The sequence below is a fragment of the Leucoraja erinacea genome, unplaced genomic scaffold (assembly GCF_028641065.1).
Source record: "Leucoraja erinacea ecotype New England unplaced genomic scaffold, Leri_hhj_1 Leri_56S, whole genome shotgun sequence".
Lineage (NCBI taxonomy): Eukaryota > Metazoa > Chordata > Chondrichthyes > Rajiformes > Rajidae > Leucoraja > Leucoraja erinaceus.
Window position 1 is genome coordinate 290606 of NW_026576476.1, and position 23777 is coordinate 314382.

At 42.3% G+C, this 23777-nt stretch overlaps 1 protein-coding gene across 1 annotated transcript in view; it reads left to right on the top strand.

Annotated features, from left to right (window-relative positions):
- The window catches only part of prkx (protein kinase X-linked), a 68725-nt gene that overhangs the window by 32365 nt on the left and 12583 nt on the right, over positions 1–23777 (top strand). Inside the window, exons 4-6 of the mRNA XM_055630898.1 lie at positions 4179–4274; positions 9744–9801; positions 20500–20577. Of these exons, the coding sequence (XP_055486873.1) occupies positions 4179–4274; positions 9744–9801; positions 20500–20577 (232 nt within the window). The remainder of the gene's footprint in view (positions 1–4178; positions 4275–9743; positions 9802–20499; positions 20578–23777) is intronic.

A 23777-nucleotide genomic window follows, 5' to 3' on the forward strand; every position in this document is an offset into this window, starting at 1 on the left:
ATTGGCGAAGCAGGTCGAGAACCATGCTCTCATCCCAAATCTGGGCCTGGGGGGATTTCAGTTAAAAATACCCTTCATGAACCGAGATACTAGAGGGTGAGACCCAACAGAGTGTTGTCCCACTCCTTGGCACAGGTAGGATGATGAGGCACTCCTGGCACTATTGATGGCACTGTAGTTTAGTCGCTCATCAAAATATAATGTGGAAAGAAATGCCAACACATCAGGTACGCTTGCCGTGTGATATGAAGTGTTCGACTGCAAGCAGAACATCTCCCATTTCTTGACATGAGAAATATATTGTTTTTTAGTACTATCCCTCCAGGCTGCAGTAATCACATCCACCGTATGCCCCGATAGTCCAAACCCCAGGAACAGTCTCCTCAGAATCTGCAAACCAACAGATTAATACAGTCACGTAGTGGATGATATTCCCCAGTTACAGGATGAACCAGCAGGCTACTGCTTTTGGGGATAGCCATAAAAGGCTATGTTTTTAATCTTAGAATTAGTGGGAACCATGGTTGTGTAGGCCAGTCGGGAACTACCAAAATGCCTGAGGCAGAGTCCTGCTCGATCTTAAGCAAGCACCGACTGATGAGGCAAAATGGGGGAAATGCATATAAAAACATTCCACCCCAGTGTAGCCAACTGCGCATACTTGGCAAGGGCCGGCTTGGTCCTTGGCCTGAACCCGATTCAGCCGACCGTTTATAGGGGTGCTGCCGCCGGCGAGGATTTTTGCTGTTCTCTTATGAGGCCAACTGTTTTTCATCCCCTCATCATCTAATTCTCTGACCTGTTTTGACAAATCGTCCCCGAACAGCAAATTCAGCGGCTGCACGCTGCTTGTCTTGCATAGTGCTGCAAATTTTGGATTGAGCATCGGCCGGATTGCAGTCTTCCTCAAACAGTTAATTTCAAACTGTGCATTGCATATGAGGGCAAGTGCATCCTGCTGAACTTCAGACAGAGCCTCACCATCCACCGACCTGGCAAAAGCTGTTATTCCTGAAGCAAGGAGCTTGAGGATCTTCTGGAGCCTTATTTCTTGGGCTCTGATTCCCGCTGCCAAGTGCCTCCAGATTGGGTGGTTCACAGCTGGGACTTTGAGTGATGTGCAATTAGCCGGCGTTTGGTATTTTTTGGAGGTTTCCTCCATGGTGAGGTCTTGCAATTGATGAGAGACCATATAATTTATGGTCCTGGCCAGATCATTCAGTGGTTCCCCCGTTCCGGCAGGTTCAAATTTGGATGCCATGCTTGGCACCCGCAACTCCTGGTCTCCTTGCCTGGAGGTATGCTCATCAGCTATACCTCCGATCTCGAAGTCAGAACAAAACTGACTCCATGTACTCACCTCCTCCAAGAGGGAGACATCATGCGGTGCGGCGGGGACTTTAAATCTTCGACCGCCGGCCTGCGGCCTACACCATCCTGAAGCCGCGGTCTCCGGTGGGGAAGAGCCGACTATGGTCTGGACTCTGGTCCCGACCACGGGGGGAAATGGAGGAGGACTGGCCAATTTTTGTGCCTTCCACCATAGTGATGAATGCTGTGGTGGATGTTTGTGTTAAATTGTTATTGTGTATTGTGTGTTCCTTCTCATTGTATCGCTGCTGACATATTCATTTCACTTGCACTTTATGTGCAATGTGACGAATAAACCTGTATTGTATTGTATTGTATCATGTAGCCCTTCTACAGGTGCTGCTGCCACGGGTCCCCGAGGAGACCCGCAGATATAAACCTCGTCTTCCTCGAGCATTTCTTGATGGAACATTCTCTCCATGAGTCGTTCCATCCTGGACAGCCATCGTGGGAGGGCCATCCTCCTGGCCCGACTCATCAGAGTCAATGGGCCTGTTCGATTTTTTGGTGGCTATCCGGCCATGGTGCCTTCCACCAGCACCAAGTCAGAAGCCACTGGCCGTGCCGCCAGTGACTCAGAAGGCGAGAGGAACGGCCGCCCGCTACCCGCACTCGCGTGGTGTTCTGTAGCTGTTTTTGCAGCGGACCGCCTCGACCTTCCTTTCACCATTTTCTCCATAGCGGTCTTGCTCCTGTAAACAAGTTTCCCGACAGGAGAAAATACCTCAGCTAAGTTTTAAAAACTTACCTCAGGGTTTTTAACTTACCGCTGGTGGAGCTGCGCCCTGCCAGCCCGTCAGTGCGCCATGCGTCAGACGTAAACGTGACTCCGAAGTAAAATTAAGCATTGATTGGCAATGAAAGGCCAGGATAGTCCACCTTGCAGGACTTAACTGGTTTCTCTTTTATTTGTCAGGAATGAGATATTTTAGAAGTTTGAGGGTGGTAGATTTTATACTAACTTATAATAAGCAGGAAAATATATGCGTACAATTGGAATCTGCTCAACGATATAGTTTTTGCATAATTAAAGTGTTTGGCTTGAAATCTAAGTAAACCTCTGCAAATTTTAAAGGTGTTTGCATCTTAAATTTTGAATTGTAATACGTGCGAGGATCACTAGTCGGTGTGGGCTCGGAGGGCGAAGGGCCTGTTTCCGCACTGTATCTCTTAACATTAAACTAAACAAACTTTCAGTTCGTTTTATGGTAGCTATAACGTTTCCTTGATTTTACTATCAAAGAGGATAAAATCATTGGAATTTTGTTTTGCTTTCAAACTCTCAAATGCTACATTTTAAAAAAAATCCTTGTGAGTTTCATTTCGGTAGTGAATGTGGAATTGCCATTTAAAATGAATGTACCATTTGCACTGTGTACCTGTACAGGTTTTTACTGAGGCAGTGCACATTTTGTAAGTTCTTGTAATGTAAAATGAAGTGCTTAGGTTTGCTTGACAGCTTTTTAAGAAGTTTAAAGGTGCAGAATGTCAAGGTTGAATAATAATTTGTTTTGCATACAGTGTATGCATGAATCCCCCAGAACAAATAATATGAAAAGGAACGTGTGTTAAACCCGTTGTGTCTTGGCTCCAATATGTACTATAGTTTACACAATTATAAGTATGATTTGACCTCTCCTTTTATGTCTAAGGTGTGCCTTAACTCCCTCCACCATTGATACATTTTTCCTTTGTAAACCAAATCCCCTTCAAGCATCAAGAGGTCAAGGGGTTTCTTTAATTACCTTGTATCTTTTGAATGATATTGTCTTTCATATGAATGACAATTTGGTTCTGTAGCCTTGGTTCTTGGTTCTTGGTTTCTTGGTCCTCCAAAATATTCCAAATGGTATTTAAGCTGGAGGTGGTGAAGGGAGGGCTTAAGCCAGAAAGGGTTATTGGGAAGCCTTCTGCCCACCAACTGGATTGAGATATCCCCATCATTAGTTCAGTTTAGTTTATTGTCACGTGTACCAAGGTACAGTGAAGAGCTTTAAGCGTATCATAATCTGTGGATCTGCAACCAGCATAGAAAGGGGGAAGATATTTTATATCCTATAGAAGTCTTAGAATAGAATAGAATTGTTTCTTTATTGTCATTGTAACATGAACCATGTACAACAAAATTTAAAAATGTCAGCCAGTCAGTTCACCATTCAAACATTTCTAAAAGCTAACGATACATACAAGATAAAATATTAAAAGATAAACAACTAAAATAAATATCATGAAAATATCACACATAAACACCGAACCCTCCATCCTTCTGTCGATTTCACAGTGTACCACAGTCCCTTAGTATGTATCGCCCCTGCGTTCCTTGGCGGCTACATTTAGTGCTTTTATAGCAGTGGGGTAAAAACAGTTTTTTAGTCTGTTCGTCCTTGTCCTTGTAGATCTGTACCGTCTGCCTGACGGCAACAGTTCAAACAGGGAGTGTCCGGGGTGGGAAATGTCCTTTATAATACTCTGGGATTTTTTGATGCAGCGGGAACTGTGTAAGTCCTCCAAGGTAAGGAGAGCAAGGCAAGGAAATAATTGCTTTGACATTATTTTTCATTTCATTCTGAGGGGCAGATCTTAGCACCAATATGTAAAAGGTACCTTATCAAGCAGCTGGTTTTACATTGGTTTTCCATTGAGGTAGAATGGTGGGGGAGGGTGGCAGGGGAACATCATGTACAATAGAGTGGATGTTTATTTATGCTGTTGTAGACCATTTCCAAATATATAGTGTACTACTTTATCTGACTGTATCTAATGCTGAAGAGATTTAATTTTTCATCCACTGATTTTTCTTTTTGCAGTTACCCCCCATTTTTTGATGACAATCCCTTTGGAATTTATCAAAAGATTCTTGCTGGAAAATTGGAGTTCCCAAAACATCTCGATTTCTATGTGAAGTAAGTTTGATCCAAACTGCTGATAATTGGGAGATTGTGAGTTAATTATGAATTGGAAAGGCTACTACTCTTAAACATCTGAATAGTTTGTGATAACATGCAGCAGTTAACTCAGAATTTGCCCTCCAGTATTTTGATTGGAGCTTTGCCTGAAGAAGTTTCAAGGATAATTGCCATGTATTGCTTTGACATTATTTTTCATTTCATTCTGAGGGGCAGATCTTACTGTTAAAAGTTTATTTTAACTTTAATTAGTTATATATCCCAATGTGGAGGGCAAGACAGAGTGCTTGTATTAAATTGTATGTAACAGAAGTTCATTAGATTGATCCTTGGAATGAGGAGACGACCAGTGAGGTACTCAAAAATTACACAAAGGAGAAAAATTGAAAGACACAGTTTTTCAAGCGTTACATCATACAATTGGAAAAATGCTGATGGAAAAACATTTGCACTCAAGACTGTAAAGCTTATCTAATGTTGAGAATTGTGGATGCTCAGTGGTTCAATGTAGTCAATTCCGATCAATAGATTGTGTCTAAGAAGATACAGAGCTTTTGGGTGGAGGTGGGGAAAGTCGTAGCTGATACGTCATGGTATTGATTGTCACAGTAGATTCAATGCATTATTAACCTACAGTGCCCTCCATAATGTTTGGGACAAAGACCCGTCATTTATTTATTTGCCTCTGTACTCCACAATTTGAGATTTGTAATAGAAAATATCACACGTGGTTAAAGTGCACATTGTCAGATTTTATTAAAGGCCATTTTTATACATTTTGGTTTCGCCATGTAGAAATTACAGCTGTGTTTATACATAGTCCCCCCCCATTTCACCATAATGTTTGGAACACACCATAATGTTTTTGGAACACATGGCTTTCCTCATAGTCTTTCCTCCAGTCTTTCCATCACCTTTGGAAACATTTAATGCTGTTTATCAACATGAGGACCAAAGTTGTGCCAATTAAGTTGCCTCCTTATGACGAAACAGGTAAAACTGTTAGAGACATCGGCCAAGAGCATCTCTTTTGGAACATTAAGAAGAAAGATAGCACTGGTGAGCTTACTAATCGCAAAGGGACTGGCAGGCCAAGGAAGACCTCCACCACGGAATAATTCCTTCTAAAGCATGAAAAACCCCCAAACACCCTCGACAGATTTGTGCGCTCTCAGGAGTCAGGTGTGGATTGGGAGACCACTGTCTGCAAATGGCTGCTTCATGACGGAAATAAGCTACACTGCAAGATGCTCACTTATCGTACAGTTTGCCAAGAAGTACTTACAGTTCTGGAAAAAGGTCTTGTGAACTGATGACGAAGATTAACATATAAGAGTGATGGCAAGAGCAAAGTATGGAGGAGAGGAGGAACTGCCCAAGATCCAAAGCAGACCACCTCATTTGTGAAACTTGGTGGTGGGGGCGTTATGGCTGCTGATGGTACTGGCTCACTTATCGTCATTGATGATACTACTGCTGATGGCAGCATATAATGAATTCAGAATTGTATTGACACATCCTATCTGCTCCAGTTCAAACAAATGTCTCAAAACTCATCGGCTGGCGGTTCATTCTACAGCAAGACAATGATCCCAAACATACTACTGAAGCAACAAAGGAGTTTTTCCAAAGCTAAAAAATTGTCAATTCTTGAGTGGCCAAGTCAATCACCTGATCTGAACCCGATTGAGCATGCCTTTTATATGCTGAAGAGAAAACCGAAGGGGAGTAGCCCCTAAAATAGCATTAATTATAGATGGTTGCAAGAGCATCACCAGAGAAGACATCCATCAACTGGTGATGTCCATAAATCACAGACTTCGAGCTGTCATTGCATGCAAAGGTTATGCAACAAAATACTAAACATGACTACTTTCATTTACATGATATTGCTGTGTCCCAAACATTATGATGCCCTGAAATAGGGGGACTATGTATAAACACTGCTGTAATTTCTGCATGGTGAAACCAAAATGGCCTTTATTAAAATCTGACAATGTGCCCTTTAACCACATGTGATTTATTTTTTCTATTACAAATTTCAAATTGTGGAGTACAGAGGCAAATAAATAAATTATGGAGCTTTGTCCCAAACATGGAGGGCACTGTATAGTCATCACCCTCCGTGCAAAGAACATGTGCCTCTGATCTTTTTTAAATCTTTTTGCCTCTTTCTTAAACCTATGCCCTCTAGTTTGGTACTGCTCCACTGTGGGAAAAGCCCATGAATATTTGCCTATCTATGTTTTGAGTACCTTTAATGTCACGCCTCGGGCTCTTGCGCTCCTTGGAAAAAAGATTCTTTCAAATTCATTACAGATTGTTTATAGCTTTGTTGTGGGTACGCCTTCAGACATTGTACCCTGCTATAATTCAGATTATTTCCAATTCAATAACATTCTCTGACTTAACCCCCAACTCTGCTCTTTTGCTGAAATTCTCTTCTATGTAGCCTTAATTCTACCTCCCGTTAAACACTTCCACCAGATTTCCACTCTGGTTTTCATGGTTCCTAGATGGCCAAGGAAGCTACCAAGGATGGGGTAGTTAGGTAGTGCCTCATTAAATGGACAGTTAGAGGTGGTCCAGTGCTTGCAAAGTGTCCCTGTGTATGTATGTACCTCTAGGTTTCTCAGTGTCAACACAAATACACCTTTTGCATAGGAAGGAACTGCAGATGCTGGTTTAAACCAAAGATGGACACACAAAGCTGGAGTAACTCAGCGGGTCAGGCAGCATTTCTGGAGACGAGGAATAGGTGATGTTTCGGGTTGAGACTCTTCTTCAGACTGAGAGTCAGCGGGAAGGGAAATGAGAGTTGAGCAACTAAGAGATAGAAATTTGCAGAAATCTGTGGGGGTGTTGCATTTCTTCTTGGAGGCTTTGAACATTTGCACTCGTAATAAATTGAGACATTTTCTCCCTCTTGTGTAACAATCCAGGGTAGGAATCCTTTTTGCTTGTGTATTTATTTTTTTTTGCAAATCTGGACGTAGTCTTTAAACATCACATTCCTTTCACGAAGGATTGCTTATTTTAACTACCGTACTTGTGCATGCTTTAACCTCATTTAAAAAAAAGTCATGGCTTGCAAATTGTTTGTGCAAACGTAATCTAATGCACATATGTGAAATTTTCCAGACATCAAATCGTGCAGGTGGCACAATCTGACTTGGACAGCTATTTTGAGGTTTAGTTAGCAGTGGCCCTATTGTGTTCTTTATCACACGTTTGCAATGGTGCAGTCTTTTTCCTTGAACTTTGTTTATAGACAGTATGCTCTGCTTTTTAATAATTATATTGGGAATTCAGCATGCTGATTTTTTATTTGAAATTTTATGCGGCAATTTAACCATCAGCTGTAACTATGTAACGTTATGTAATTGTTTGCCAGATTGTGGAATATCAACTCTAGCAAATTAACAATATTCTGTTCAGTTCCACAACACTTGTGAGCCATAATAGCTGGATAATGCCTTTTGCATTGCAGAAGCTTTAAGCTGACATTTCCTTACTCGTTATGAATTTTCAGGTGCAGGCAGAGCATAGTTTTTCCATGTTAAATTCATGTGATACGGACATTAGCTGAGGTTGGTCGTGGTGAGAATCAATTCCTTTACAATTCTTCTCAAGCATTCTTAATGGTAGAAGTCCCAAATGCTGAGGTTTTTTTTTAAAATAACAGTGGTTACATTAAATATCAATTTTACCATGGATGATTTGGTTGTGGAAGTCATCAGTCTATAAATAAATGAGTCTGAAGAAAGTTCTCGACCCGAAACGCTGCCTATTTCCCTCACTCCATAGATGCTGCCTCACCCGCTGAGTTTCTCCAGCATTTTTGTCTACCTATAAATAACAAAACAACTTTCTCCTTTTGCTATGTTTTTGCCCCATGTTTGGTTTATTCTGGACTTTTCCTGTTATCTCTTCTCAATTCTACATTAGGCATCATTCCAGAAAGTTGTCATGTTTTTGTTTAATATATCATTAAAATAACAGACTGGTGTAGTCGAGCAGGTTTTGTTGGAAAAAATCTCTGAAGACCGAGTAAGGGGCTACAGTTGGCTGGGGTCTGGAACGGGGGAATGAAGGGGGGGAAGCTCTCTATAACTCTAACCCCCCCACCCCCAGCGTTAATAAGTTTGGGGATGTTACTAAAATCTGTGCTACAATGGACAATGCTGCAATTATGTAAGATTTCAGTGGGATCACAACTGATTGGGACCACAGGCCAAAGAATGGCAGATGGAGTTTGAGTCTGATAATTGTAAGATGTTGCTTTTTGGTGAAGACAAATGAGGACGGATCTTTCTCGGTAAATGGTAGGGTCCTGAGGAGTGCTGTAGAACAGAGATTCAGGCGTGCAGTTACATAGTTCCATGAAAGTAGTGACACAGGTCGACAGAGTGGTGAAGGAGATATTTGGTACATTTTCCTTCAATGGTCAGTGTGTTGAGTACAGGAGTTGGGACATGTCACAGCTGTACAAGATGTTGATATGGTCACATTTGAAGCACTATACAGTTCTGGTCGCCATCGTTATAGGAACGCCTTGGGTAACTTTGCTGGCATGGACGCGGGCTGTATAGTTCTATGATGACCTGAAATATTAAAGGCAAAATTATTCATGCAACAGATCAATGTTTTGAATGTCTCCTAAATACACGAGTTTTCTTTACCGTTCTCTCCATGTCAAACACCGCCCACCAATGTCCTAGCTACACTAGTCCCACTTCCCAGTGTTTGGACCATATCCCTCCAAACCTGTCCTATCCATGTACCTGTCTAACTGTTTCTTAAACAATGGAATAGTCCCAGCCTCAACTACCTCCTCTGGCAGCTTATTCCCTTTGTGTGAAAAAGTTACCCCTTGGATTCCTATTAAATCTTTTCCCCTTCACCTTGAATCTATGGCCTCTGGCATTCGATTTCCCCAACTCTGGGCATCTACCCGATCAATTCCTCTCATGATTTTGTACACCTCTATAAGATCCCCTCCTGCGTCCATGGAATAGAGACCCAGCCTACTCAACCTCTCTCTTTTGCTCACACCCTCTAGTCCTGGCAACATCCTCGTAAATTCTGGCAACATCCTCGTAAATCTTCCTTTTTATTGTGGGACCGCATTATTTTGGGAGTTTAGATCTTCAGACTTGAGTTTCTTTGCCTCAGCTGCTGTTTATTAAGTTAATTGTCTTGTCTTGCTTATTTCATCATTTAATATATGCCTTGGAATAATGATGGAAAATATCACTGGAGATCCACTGATATTTTCAATAGTTTGTATAAAATTGCATCATTTCAATCTCACCATTCTTTTTGATGTCATATATTGGTGGCCATTGTAGAGAGTTTCAGTGAGCTTACTCAATACATATTAAAATGAGGCCTTTTAATGTTACAATCCCTTGACATTATGTAATGTTATATTAAATATATAATAAATATATTCTATTGTTTCAGAGACCTTATAAAAAAGCTTTTGGTTATAGACCGGACAAGACGATTAGGAAATATGAAGGTAAGCAATAATAAAAATGACCAAATCATTATTTGCATCAAATTTCATTTCAAACGTCTGCCATGGAGATTTATATAATTGTTGTAAACTATTGTGGTTTTTCTGTTCTTTGACGCTGATTATCAATGAGTTTCTAATTGAGGGTGCCAATATTGTTAAAGAGTATTGCGTTCCACATTAGGGTTTGGAAATTATTATCAATAGACAATAGGTGCAGGAGTGGGCCATTCGGCCCTTCGAGCCAGTACCGACATTCAATGTGATCATGACTGATCATCCACAATCAGTACCCCGTTCCTGCCTTCTCCCCATATCCCCTGAATCCGCTATCTTTAAGACCCCTATCTAGCTCAGACAGCCTATACTCAACTCCTCTTGTTATGAAGGCCAACATGCCATTCGCCTTCTTCACTGCCTGCAGTACCTGCCTGCTTGCTTTCATTGACTGATGAACAAGGACCCGCAGATCCTGTTGTACTTCCCCTTTTCCCAACTTGACACCATTTCGATAATAATTTGCCTTCCTGTTTTTGCTACCAAAGTGGATAGCCTCACATTTATCCACATTAAATTGCATCTGCCCACTCACCCAACCTGTCCAAGTCACCCTGCATTCTCAAAGCATCCTCCTCACAGTTCACACCGCCACCCAGCTTTGTGTCATCTGCAAATTTGCTAATGTTCCTTTGAATCCCTTCATCTAAATCAATGATGTATATTGTAAATAGCTGTGGTCCCAGCACCGTGCCTTGCGGTACCCCACTAGTCATTGCCTGCCATTCTGAAAGGGACCAGTTAATCCTCACTCTTTGTTTCCTGTCTGCCAACCAATTTTCTATCCATGTCAGCACTCTACCCCCAATACCATGTGCCCTAATTGTGCCCACTAATCTCCTATGTGGGACCTTATCAAATGCTTTCTGAAAGTCCAGGTACACTACATCCACTGGCTCTTCCTTCTCCATTTTCCTAGTTACATCCTCAAAAAATGTCAGAAGATCAGTCAAGCATGATTTCCCCTTCGTAAATCCATGCTGACTCGGACCGATCCTGTTACTGCTATGCAAATGTGCTTCTATTTCATCTTTTATGATTGACTCCAGCATCTTCCCCACCACCGACGTCGGGCTAACTGGTCTATAATTCCCTGTTTTCACTCTTCCGACTTTCTTAAAAAGTGGGATAACATTAGCTACCCATCAATCCACAGAAGCTCATCCTGAATCTATAGAACATTGGAAAATTAGACAATGTGTCCACGATTTCTAGAGCAACTTCTTTATGTACCCTGAGATGCAGACCATTAGGCCCTGGGGATTTATCGGCCTTCAGTCCCATCAGTTTACCCATCAAATTTCTATTTTATAAAATTGGTGAACAAAGGTGAGCTGGGAACAATAAAAAGAGTTATCAAAAATGACAACAGGTCATGATCAGCTGGGCAAGTGGGTTAAGGAATGGCTAATTGAGTTTAATGCAGTTAAGGGCCTGTCCCACTGTACGAGGTAATTCAAGAGTTCTCCCGAGTTTCCCCTGATTCGAACTCGGAGAATTACGGTAATAGCCGCTCGTAGGTACTCGGGGCTCTCGTGGACATTTTTCAGCATGTTGAAAAAACTTCACGAGCTTACCGCGTTTCCCGGGTACCTGCCGTTAGCGTTACGAGACGTCCCGAGCTCCGACATACACGCTACGTACATTCTACGTACTTACCACGAGTTTGATTTTTTTTTTTTTAAATTCGGAAGAGCTCTTGGGTGAACTCGCATAGTGGGACAGGCCCTTTAGTGTGAAGTGTTACATTTGTGGAGTCTAAGCAGGGCAGGGCCTTCGCAGTGAATGGTAGGGTTATCGGGAAGGTTGTCAAGAGGGATCTAGGAGTACTGATATTATTCCCTGAATGTGGCGTAACAAGTAGATAGAGTAGTAAAGAAGGTTTTTGGTATTTTGGCCTTCATCAGTCAGCTTTGAGTATAGAAGTCTATATATAGAATGTGTAGAATGTTATTGTTGTAAAAGATGTTGGGGTGGCCACATTGAGAGTACTGTGTTCAATTTTGGTCACCCTGCTTTCGGAAGGATGTCATTAAGTTGGAAAGAATGCAGAGAAGATTTACGAGGATGCTGCCAGGGCTTGAGGGCCTGAGCTAGGGGGAGGGGTTGGGCAGGCTATGACTTTACTCATTGGAGCACAGGAGGCTAAGGACTAATTTTATTGAGGTATATAAGATCACGAGGAAATAGATGGGGTGAAAACTAGAGGACATAGATTTAAGATGAGAGGTGCAGGATTTACTTGGAACCTGAGGGGCAACTTTTTCACTCGGACGGTGGTGAGTATGTAGAATGTGCTGCCAAAGGAGATAGTTGAGACGGATACTCTAACGGCATTTAAAAGACACTTGGACGGTTAGATGTAAAGGAAATATATAGAGGGATATGGGCTAATGCGGGAAAAGGAATCGGTCTGAAGAAGGGTCCTGACCTGAAACGTCACCTATGCAAGAATGCTGCCTGACCTGCTGAGTTACTCCAGCACTTTGACTTATTTTTGTGGGAAATGGAATGAGCTGAGATGAGGCAACTTGGTCAGCAGGAACAAGTCGGCTGAAGGGTGTATTTCTGTATTCTATGACTTTAGGTTACTGTGGTAAAGTGGAGCTAGATGGTTCTTTGGACTTTAGTTTAGAGATACAGCACAGAAACAGGCCCTTCGGCCCACTGAGTCCACGCCGACTAGCGATCACCCCATACCGTAACACGTTCTATGTTACGGTAGTATCTCTAAACTAAAGTCCAAAGAACCATCTAGCTCCACTTTACCTCAGTAACCTAAAGTCAGTATTGATGTGGATAGAGAACTGGCTGACAAACAGGAAGCAAAGAGTAGGAGTAAACGGGCCCTTTTCACAATGGCAGGCAGTGACTAGTGGGGTACCGCAAGGCTCAGTGCTGGGACCCCAGCTATTTACAATATATATTAATGATCTGGATGAGGGAATTGAAGGCAATATCTCCAGGTTTGCGGATGACACTAAGCTGGGGGGCAGTGTTAGCTGTGAGGAGGATGTTAGGAGACTGCAAGGTGACTTGGATAGGCTGGGTGAGTGGGCAAATGTTTGGCAGATGCAGTATAATGTGGATAAATGTGAGGTTATCCATTTTGGTGGCAAAAACAGGAAAGCAGACTATTATCTAAATGGTGGCCGACTAGGAAAAGGGGAGATGCAGCGAGACCTGGGTGTCATGGTACACCAGTCATTGAAAGTAGGCATGCAGGTGCAGCAGGCAGTGAAGAAAGCGAATGGTATGTTAGCTTTCATAGCAAAAGGATTTGAGTATAGGAGCAGGGAGGTTCTACTGCAGTTGTACAGGGTCTTGGTGAGACCACACCTGGAGTATTACGTACAGTTTTGGTCTCCAAATCTGAGGAAGGACATTATTGCCATAGAGGGAGTGCAGAGAAGGTTCACCAGACTGATTCCTGGGATGTCAGGACTGTCTTATGAAGAAAGACTGGATAGACTTGGTTTATACTCTCTAGAATTTAGGAGATTGAGAGGGGATCTTATAGAAACTTACAAAATTCTTAAGGGGTTGGACAGGCTAGATGCAGGAAGATTGCTCCCGATGTTGGGGAAGTCCAGGACAAAGGGGTCACAGTTTAAGGATAAGGGGGAAATCCTTTAAAACCGAGATGAGAAGAACTTTTTTCACACAGAGAGTGGTAAATCTCTGGAACTCTCTGCCACAGAGGGTAGTCGAGGCCAGTTCATTGGCTATATTTAAGAGGGAGTTAGATGTGGCCCTTGTGGCTAAGGGGATCAGAGGGTATGGAGAGAAGGCAGGTACGGGATACTGAGTTTGGATGATCAGTCTTGATCATATTGAATGGCGGTGCAGGCTCGAAGGGCCGAATGGCCTACTCCTGCACCTAATTTCTATGTTTCTATGTTCCTACACACTAGGGAAAATGTACAATTTTACCAAAGCCAATTAACCTACAAACCTGCACTACTTTGGAGTGTGGCAGGAAACTGGAGTACCTGGTGACACCCCATGCAGTCACATGGGGAACATACAAACTCCATACCGACAGCACCTGGAATCAGGATCGAACCTGGGTCTCAACGCAGCAAATCAGTAACACTGTGCCGCCTCAAACTCAACGAAAATTAATACTTTGTTATTTTACCTTTAATCCGCTGTAATTAGGCCTAATCCTTGTTTTGGTCGTACAGCGGTGATGGCCTATTGAACAGAAACATTTCATAGCTCATCGAGTTTGCCAGATTCCACATATAATGCATGTCTAGCAGTTTGTATAATATTTATAGTTCTCTTTATAGACCTAGTTATATCTGAAATGAGGTAATACAATCTAAAGCTCTGCAAGGCATAATGCATCTGCAAATCCTTTAGCTGTGCAGTAACAATTTGGATGTTAAATTGCTGGTGCAGCCAAAATTCATACCTCGTAATGGAGTATTCTTATGCATGAGAACCTTTTATTGAAATCAGATAAAATAGGCTTTGGGTCAAATGTCTGAGTACTGTGGGTTTACATGAGAGAATAGCCCAAGTTACCATTTAGTTTCTAGTTAATGTGGCGACGCTGCAGCCACCCATGTTACAGAGCGATTTGAGATGGGGAGGCAGAAATTTGGCTTGCGTTTGCATTGAAAGTATAATAATATAATCGTGGTCCTTAATGTTTGTAGATCAGAGCTCGGTGGAACGCAGATTGCTGTGATAGCATTTTCAGAAAGAGTCCACAACGCGATTATAAAAGTAAAACCAGTAAAACTAGGTTCACAAATGTTGTGATGGGAAAAATGTATTCTGCCCCAATTTAGATTACAATGAACATGTGTCAACAACAGGCACATCTATTTGTATAATGCATTAAATGTTATAAGAGGTTCAACAGAACAGTATTGCTTGGGATGGTAGAGTTGCTGCCTCACAGCCCCAGAGACCCGGGATCGATCCTGACTACAACAGGTGCTGTCTGTACGGAGTTTGTATGTTCTCCCTGTGACTGCATGGGTTTTCGCCGGGTGCTCTGGTTTCCTTCCACATTCCAAAGGTGTACAGGTTTGTAGGTTAATTGGCTTTGGTGAAGTTGTAAATTGTCCCTGGTGTGTAAGATAGTGCTAATATACGGTGTGATCGCTGGTTGGTGCAGACTGTGGGCCGAAGGGTCTGTTTCCTTCCCGTTAGCATTCATAGCAAAAGGGCTTGAGTATAGGAGCAGGGAGGTTCTATTGCAGTTGTACAGGGTCTTGGTGAGACCACACCTGGAGTATTGCGTACAGTTTTGGTCTCCTAATCTGAGGAAAGCCATTCTTGCCATGGAGTACAGAGAAGGTTCACCAGACTGTTTCCTGGGATGTCAGGACTTTCATATGAAGAAAGACTGGATAGACTCGGCTTGTACTTGCTAGAATTTAGAAGATTGAGGGGGGATCTTATAGAACTTACAAAATTCTTAAGGGGTTGAACAGGCTAGATGCAGGAAGATTGCTCCCGATGTTGGGGAAGTCCAGAACAAGGGGTCACAGTTTAAGGATAAGGGGGAAATCTTTTAGGACCGAGATGAAGAAAACATTTTTCACGCAGAGAGTGGTGAATCTCTGGAATTGTCTGCCACAGAAGGTAGTTGAGGCCAGTTCATTGGCTATATTTAAGAGGGAGTTAGATGTGGCCCTTGTGGCTAAAGGGATCGGGGAGAAGGCAGGTACAGGATACTGAGTTGATCAGCCATGATCATATTGAATGGCGGTGCAGGCTCGAAGGGCCGAATAGCCTACTCCTACACCTATTTTCTATGTTTCTGTGTATCTCGTCTAATAGTCAAAACAAAAATTAACACGTTAGTTAGTCCAGATTTGGTTAGAGTGGTATGGTTTTAAGAAGCATCTTGAGGCTGCACGATTTAGGGAGAAGATTCCACAAAAGTATTTGGAAGCTAGCGATATGGGTGTCAGTGATGGCCTTAATAAAATCAGGGATGCTTGTGGACAGGAAGAGAATTGCAGGTATTCTGGACAGTTAAGACACAAGATAATTAAAGAAAGATGGCAAGGGCACAAAGAGATCTAAAAATGAGGATCATTATTTAAACTTTGAATGTTGCTTAACAGAGTACTGTGTGAGTCAGCAGCACTTAATTTTTGTTTGATGGTTGAATATGACTTGGAGAAACATGGACATAGAAAATAGGTGCAGGAGGAGGCCATTCGGTCCTTCGAGCCAACACCGCCATTCATTGTGATCATGGCTGATCGTCCCCAATCAAATGTGACCCATGGTTCTGGACTGCCCCCAACACGGGGGAACATTTTTCCTGCATTTAGCCTGCCCAATCCCTTACAAATTGTATATGTTTCTATAAGATCCGCTCTCATCCTTCTAAATACAAGCCCATTCGAACCATTATTTCATCATATGTCACCGGGAATTAACCTGGTGAACTTACGCTGCACTCCCTCAATAACAAGAAGGTCCTTCCTCAAATTAGGAAACCAAAACTGCACATAATACTCCAGGTGTGGTCTCACCAGAGTCCTGTACAATTGCAGTAGAACCTCCTTGCTCCGAAGCTCAAATCCTCTCGTAATGAAGGCCAACATGCTATTAACTTTCTTCATTGTCTGCTGTACCTGCATGCTTACTTTCAGTGACTGATATACAAGCACACCCAGGTCACGTTGCACCTCCCCTTTTCCTAATCTGACACCATTCAGAAAATAATCCGCCTTCCTGTTCTTTCCACCAAAGTGGATAACCTCATTTATCCCCGTTATGCTGCTCTGTCATGCATCTTCCCACTCACCCAACCTATCCAAGTCACCCTGCAGCCTCATAGCATCCTCCTCGCAGCTCACACTGCCACCCAGCTTTGTGTCATCCGCAAACTTGGAGAAGTTACATTTTAATTCCATAGTCTAAATCGTGAATATATATTGTAAATAGCTGGGGTCCCCCTTGCGGCACCCCACTCGTCACTGCCTGCCATTCTGAAAAGGACCCGTTAATTCTTACTCTGATTCCTGTCCAGTTCTCTATCCATGTCAATATCCTACCCCAATACCATGTGCTCTAATTTTTCACACTGATCCTTTGTGTGGTACTTTGTCAAAGAATTTTTGAAAGTCCAGATACACCACATCCACTAGCTCTCCCATATCCATTCTACTTGTTACATCTTCAAAAAAATTCCAGAAGATTAGCCGAGCATGATTTTTCGCTTCATAAATCCACGCTGACTTTGACCGATCCTGTCACTGCTTTCCAAATGTGCAAAGGGACGTGGGAGTGCTGGTGCAGGATTTCTACATGTTGAAACCAAAATGTATAAAATTGGCCTTTATCAAAATTCTGACAAGGTGTCATTTAACCACATGTGATTTTTTTTTTTTTTCTTCTATTACAAATCTCAAATTGTGGAGTACAGGGACAAATAAATAAACGATTGTTCATTGTCCCAAACATTATGGAGGGCATTGTACATTTGCTGAAGCATTTACGACTTTATAGGGTTCCAGGAAAAGAACTCTGCAGTATCCTAGGAATGACCTGGGATGATTTTTTTGCCTCTCACCTTTCCCACTCTCCACCACTCCAGATATTGATTTTTTTTGAAAAAAAAAGATTTATGATGAAATAAAGTGCAGTCATAAGTCATGTTAATAATTCACTTGGCTGAAGCCCAGACGTTTGTTAATTTATTTAGCAGACAGGTATTGCTTTAAACAATGACCATACTCTCAGAGTGAGCTTTGTGATTTTTGTTTTTGCATGATTAAGCCCATTCAGTACAGCCCAATTTTTTTTCCATCTCTTAAGGGAACATAGTGAAAATTAGTTTCATTCCTATAATTTATGAATATGAATTATGTAAAATTGTGATAGGCTTTTTTTGTTTTTGTTTTTACCTTTTTCGAAGAGTACAACCCCCAACCACATCCCTGTAGCATGGAGGTCATCTGTAGTACAGTTTAGGTTGGTCCTGCTGATGTTTTGTAAAATTACTGTGAACCCACAAAGGCTCATGTATTACAAAAAAATGCCTGTTCTACTTAAAAGAACAGCATTCTAAATTTAGTGTGCGGTGTTATCTTGGTTGTTCAATTAATTGCTTCAAGACTCTTGGATAAGACAAAATAGCCCAATTACATGATAAAATACTAAATGTCAGGTTAACATGGAGCCTTGATATCTAATTTAGAAATGTCTCACCATAATGTAATTGGGCTTTCTATGTCAGACCCTTAAATGAGTGTTTTATTTGGATCTAATTTTGCCCACTAATCTCCTGTGTGGGACCTTATGAAAGGCTTTCTGAAAGTCCAGATACACTACATCCACTGGCTGTCCTTCTTCCATTTTACTTGTCACATCTTCAAAAAATTCCAGAAGATTAGTTAAGCATGATTTCTCCATCGTAAATCCATGCTAACTCGGACCGATCCTGTTACTGCTTCCCACTCATCTTTGCTATGTTATACTTTGCTCTTATTTCTCTACCGTCCCTGATTTCCCTTGTCAGCCACTGTTGCCCCTTACTCCCCTTGGAATCTTTCTTCCTCTTTGGAATGAACTGATCCTGCACCTTCTGTATTATTCCCAGAAATAATATTTGTTGTTCCACTGTCATCCCTGCTAGTGTATCTTTCCAGTCAACTTTGGCCAACCCCTCCCTCATGGCTCCATAGTCCCCTTTGTTTAATTGTAATACAGACACTTCCGATTTTCCCTTCTCCCTCTCAAAATGTAGATTAAAACTTATCATATTATGGTCACTACCTTCTAATGGCTCCTTTACCTGGAGTTCCCTTATCAAATCCGTTTCATCACACACTAAATCCAGAATTGCCTTCTCCCTGGTAAGCTCCAATACAAGCTGCTCAGTGCAACCCATCACGAAGGCACTCTACAACTCTGCAAACTCCTTTTCTTGGGGTCCAGTACCAACCTAATTTTCCCAGTCTATCTGAATGTTGAAATCTCCCATAACCTTTACTACATGCCAATTTTAACTCTTGATTCAACTTGCACCCTATATCCAGGCTACTGTTTGTGGGCCTGTAGATAACTCCCATTAGGGTCTTTTTACCCTATCAATTCCTCAGTTCTATCCATACTGACTACATCTCCTGATTCTATGTCGCCCCTTGCAAGGGACTGAATTTCATTCCTCACCAACAGAACTACCCCACCCCCTCTGCCCACCTGTCTTGTCTTTTCGATAGGACGTATACCCTTGAATATTCAGTTCCCAACCCTGGTCCTCTTGTAGCCATGTCACTGTAATTCCCACAACATCATACTTGCCAATTTCTAATTGAGCCTCAAGCTAATCCACTTTATTTCTTATACTTTGAGCATTCATATAAAACGCTTTGGTATTCACCTCCCTTCTCACACCGGTTATTATTGGCCCTGACCTTACACTGACCATGTTACTTCTTGCTATGTTTAGTCTTATTCTGCTTTTTTTTTAAATGGAAAATCCAGTTTCAATTGAATTTTATTCTGTGAACAATATGAGATTTATAGCGTTCCTTTGCATTATTTTAATATTTTATCAGAAGGACAATCACTTGAACTATTCTGCTCTCCTTCATGAAGATTTTGTGCAAACTAGATGATGTGTACTGTGCTTGTACTGGAATCCTTCTTTAACCTAAAAGCCTTTTGCTATGAAGAGCTGTACTACCACTGAGCCCAACTGAATTTGACAGTTCTGTTAAAATACAAGTCAGTTGACAGTATTCTGATTTCAATTTACTACACCCTAGAGATGGATTCCAGTCCATTCTTACCGTGAAATGGAAGTCTGTGGACTTGCTATGCTCCTTTTGTAACAGTATCATAGGTATTCAGTGTGCATTCATAAGATGGATTTGAATAAAGACATCTGTTCATTCCATTTGTTATAATCTCAACCATGTGAAAACTTCTCATTAACCTTAGTTGTTAAATGATTCTAATGCTCAGACCTCAGCCACTTCTCAGCAATTCTTTCCAGCTTCATCCTTTGTGTAAGCAAATGTCATACGTTTGACGTAGCTTTGGATGTCTAGGATGTGTGGAGTCATAGAGTGATATAATGTGGAAACAGGCTCTTCGGCCCAACTTGCCCATACTGCCCAACATGTCCCCGCTACACTAGTCCCGTCTGCTGCGTTTGGTCCATATCCCGCTGAACCTGTCCTATCCATGTACCTGTCTAACTGTTTCATAAATGTTGGGGTGGTCCCTGCCTCGACTAACTCCTCTGGCAGCTTGCTCTATACACCCACCCTCTTTGTGTGGAAAAAGTTGCCCCTCAGATTCCTATTAAATCCTTTCCCCTTCACTTTAAACCTTCGTCCTCCGGTCCTCGATTCACGTACTCTGGGCAAGAGCCTCTGCGCATCTACCCGATCGATTCCTCTTATGATTTTATACACTAGAAATACCATTTGGGTTTCGCCTTCCTTATCACCAATAACACTTTTGTCACTCTGCAGTACTATAACTAATCCAGTTTGTTTCCCCCACCAAGCTCATTCTTCAATAGGGAGGTAACGTAATCGTGACTCTGGAATCTCTCCACTGGACAGGGTAATGGACCAGCCAAGCTTGCTGCACTATTATGCTTTGATTTGCTTACTGAAAATTCATAAACTGCTTTCCTTTCAATTTCAGAATGGAGTAGATGATGTTAAGCGACACAGATGGTTCAAATATGTAGACTGGGAAGCAGTACCGCTAAGAAAACTAAAGGTGAGGTACAATAAAGGCACTGTATTCCTGAAAACATAGGAATGTTCTGCATATCAGTAGGATTAAATTAAATATTTAAAAATCTCCATTTCACCATGGTTGAATATTTAAATTGCGTGTCAAGCATGTTTATTTCTCGTATTAAAATTATTCTTTTATAGGAACTTAGATGTGATAATGAAACTTGTTAGAGCTGCTATGAAACTTGTTAGAGCTGCTCAGGTCCTGGCAGCATACTTCTAAATCTTCCCTGCACTCATTCCAGTTACACACGTCTTTCCTATAGCAGAGCAACCAAAACTAAATGCAATACTCTAAATGTGGCCTCACCATTGTCTTGTGCAACTGCAACATATCAGCCCAACTTCTGTCTCTCTCCTACAACAGTTCTGCAACATCCGTTCTGGCTGCTCCACCTCTGTGATTCTTCCTGCTCTAGGACAAAGTTTTAACCCATACTCGCTACTGCAGCCACGTATGTTTTCTCGGTGCTTGCCTGCGAGCCTCCATCTTCTACCTTGGGGAGGATCAAGACATCCCAGTTTGCATCTCTCTCCACATCTACTCTCCTCTACTCCCTCTTCACCTATGACTGCACACCTGTACATGGTACTAACACCATCATCAAGTATGCAGATGATACAACGGTGATTGGACTCATCAGCAACAACGATGAGCTGGCCTACAGGGAGGAGGTCCAGCACTTAGCAGCATGGTGCGCTGACAACAACCTGGCCCTTAACTCCAAGAAGACCAAGGAGCTCATTGTAGACTTCAGGAAATCCAGAGGCGGCACGCACACCCCCATCCACATTAACGGGACGGAGGTGGAACGTGTTTCTAGCTTCAGGTTCCTGGGAGTCAACATCTCCGATGACCTCTCTTGGACCCACAATACCTCTCCTCTGATCAAGAAGGCTCATCAGCGTCTCTTCTTCCTGAGGAGACTGAAGAAGGTCCATCTGCCTCCTCAGATCCTGGTGAACTTCTACCGCTGCACCATCAAGAGCATCCTTACCAACTGCATCACAGTATGGTATGGCAACTGCTCTGTCTCCGACCGGAAGGCATTGCAGAGGGTGGTGAAAATTGCCCAACGCATCACCGGTTCCTCGCTCCCCTCCATTGAGTCTGTCCAAAGCAAGCGCTGTCTGCGGGGGGCGCTCAGCATCGCCAAGGACTGCTCTCAACCCGACCATGGACTGTTTACCCTACTACCAGCCGGGAGGCGCTACACGGCTCTCCGTTGCCGAACCAGCAGACCGAGGAACAGCTTCTTCCTGGCGGCTGTCACTCTACTCAACAACGTACCTCGGTGACTGCCAATCACCACCCCCCCCGGACACTTATTATTATTTATTCAAATCATTTGCTTTGTCGCTCTTCCAGGGAGATGCTAAATGTATTTCGTTGTCTCTGTACTGTACACTGACAATGACAATTAAAATTGAATCTGAATCTGAATCTATATCTTGTTTCCCTTTCCCTGACTCTAGATTGAAGAAGTGTCACCCATTCCTTCTCTCCATAGTTGCTACCTGTCACGCTGAGTTACTGCGGCATTTTGTGTCTATCCAACTTCTACACTCAGACTGATGAAAGCCAATATGTTGAAAGTCACCTCTCTAGCTGTGATGCAACTTTCAAGAAACGATGTATCTACGCACACATGATAATATAGACACCATAAAAATACACTAGTATCCTGGTAGCTTGAAAGTTAAATCACAACTGCTGTATGCAAAACAAAATTCCGTGTATTTTGGATATTGTCTAGAATTAAGCAACAAAACTTGGTAGACCATGAGAACTGGTTTACCAACAGCTAATAATCAGTCTTCATGTTTTTAGCCAGGCCTACATGTTGAAACCTCTCTTATGAAAACGTGATCATGTTTCTTCTTGGTATACTGCTGTTGCACCCTGATTCAAATAGCTACATGAAAAGGGATAGACGTGTAGGGTTGAAATGATCCTCCTCAAATCCTTTCCCCTTCTGCCAGGAAGTATTAAAACACCACTTAGCAATTAACTTGGATGAAAATTTGGCCCAATGGAGGAATGTTTCCAAAACAGTTTATAAAATGTGATGAAATTAAATGGCCCCAAGTGATTCAAAATGCAAAGGAAGCAGCCAAGAATTGTGATGGGGTCTCGCAAGAGTCCAGCCAATAACTATTCGTGATGTGCGCACTAGACGTGTTTATTCTTCTGTAATACAGCTCCTTACTCCTCACCTGACACGGGCATAGCCCGGCCTTAAATACCAACTCGGCTACCGACCCTGTGACTCGCGCCTCCCCCACCAAGCGCCGCCCTCTAGAACCGATGGTTCGTCGTGACCTTGGGTTGCTATCAGGTGCCGTCACCGAACCTAAATTTAAGCGGAAATACATTTTAAAAGATTGTTGAGATTTAAGGTGCAGATCAGATGTGATCCAATTGAAGTCTGGAACTGGTGTAAGAAACTAAATCTTACGTGTTTTTATGACAATGTGAACATAGGCAGAATCTCTGAAAAGGCCTGGCTTTTTTGCTTTTTTTTTCTCCTTTGAATCCTGTAAAGTTTCTTTGCATATTTGGCACTTTGTTTTATTGGGGTATTTATGATTGAAAACGTTTTATTTCCTAGGTTTGTTCGGATTTTACAGCACTCTTGTTCTGTCGCAACAATTTAGTCTTGTGTTCTGGGATGAAATGCGATGAAGGCAGCGTAGTTAATAGCATAGTGCTGATCATAAATTTATTGTAATGGTTGCGGACACAGCATGCACAGTTGCATGGATTAGCCTTCAGTTAGCGGTTCTCTGCAAGTGCATTGAGCTCCAGCAATTTAGCAAGATTCATGAAACGAAAGTTCTTCCAAATGCATTGGATCTCTTTCAGAAAATGTTTCTATAAACGCCTGGAGACGTTGCTTGTAATAAAGAGAGGCACTTGCTTTTGTAATGTATTTCCTTACAACATAGGTGGTTCCTCTGCCGAAAGAATCAGTCGGCTCTTGAAGCACAACCTTTGAAGTGTAGTTCCATCTACTGCCTCCACAAGGCCACCAGCATAATCAAGGACCAGTCTCTCCCCAGCCACTCCCTCTTCCTCCCTCTCTCCCATCAGGCAAGAGAGGTACGGAAGTTTGAATGTTATCAGGCAACTGAATGGTCCTCTCACCAGCTAGGGGTTGGTCCTGACCTCCCATCTAC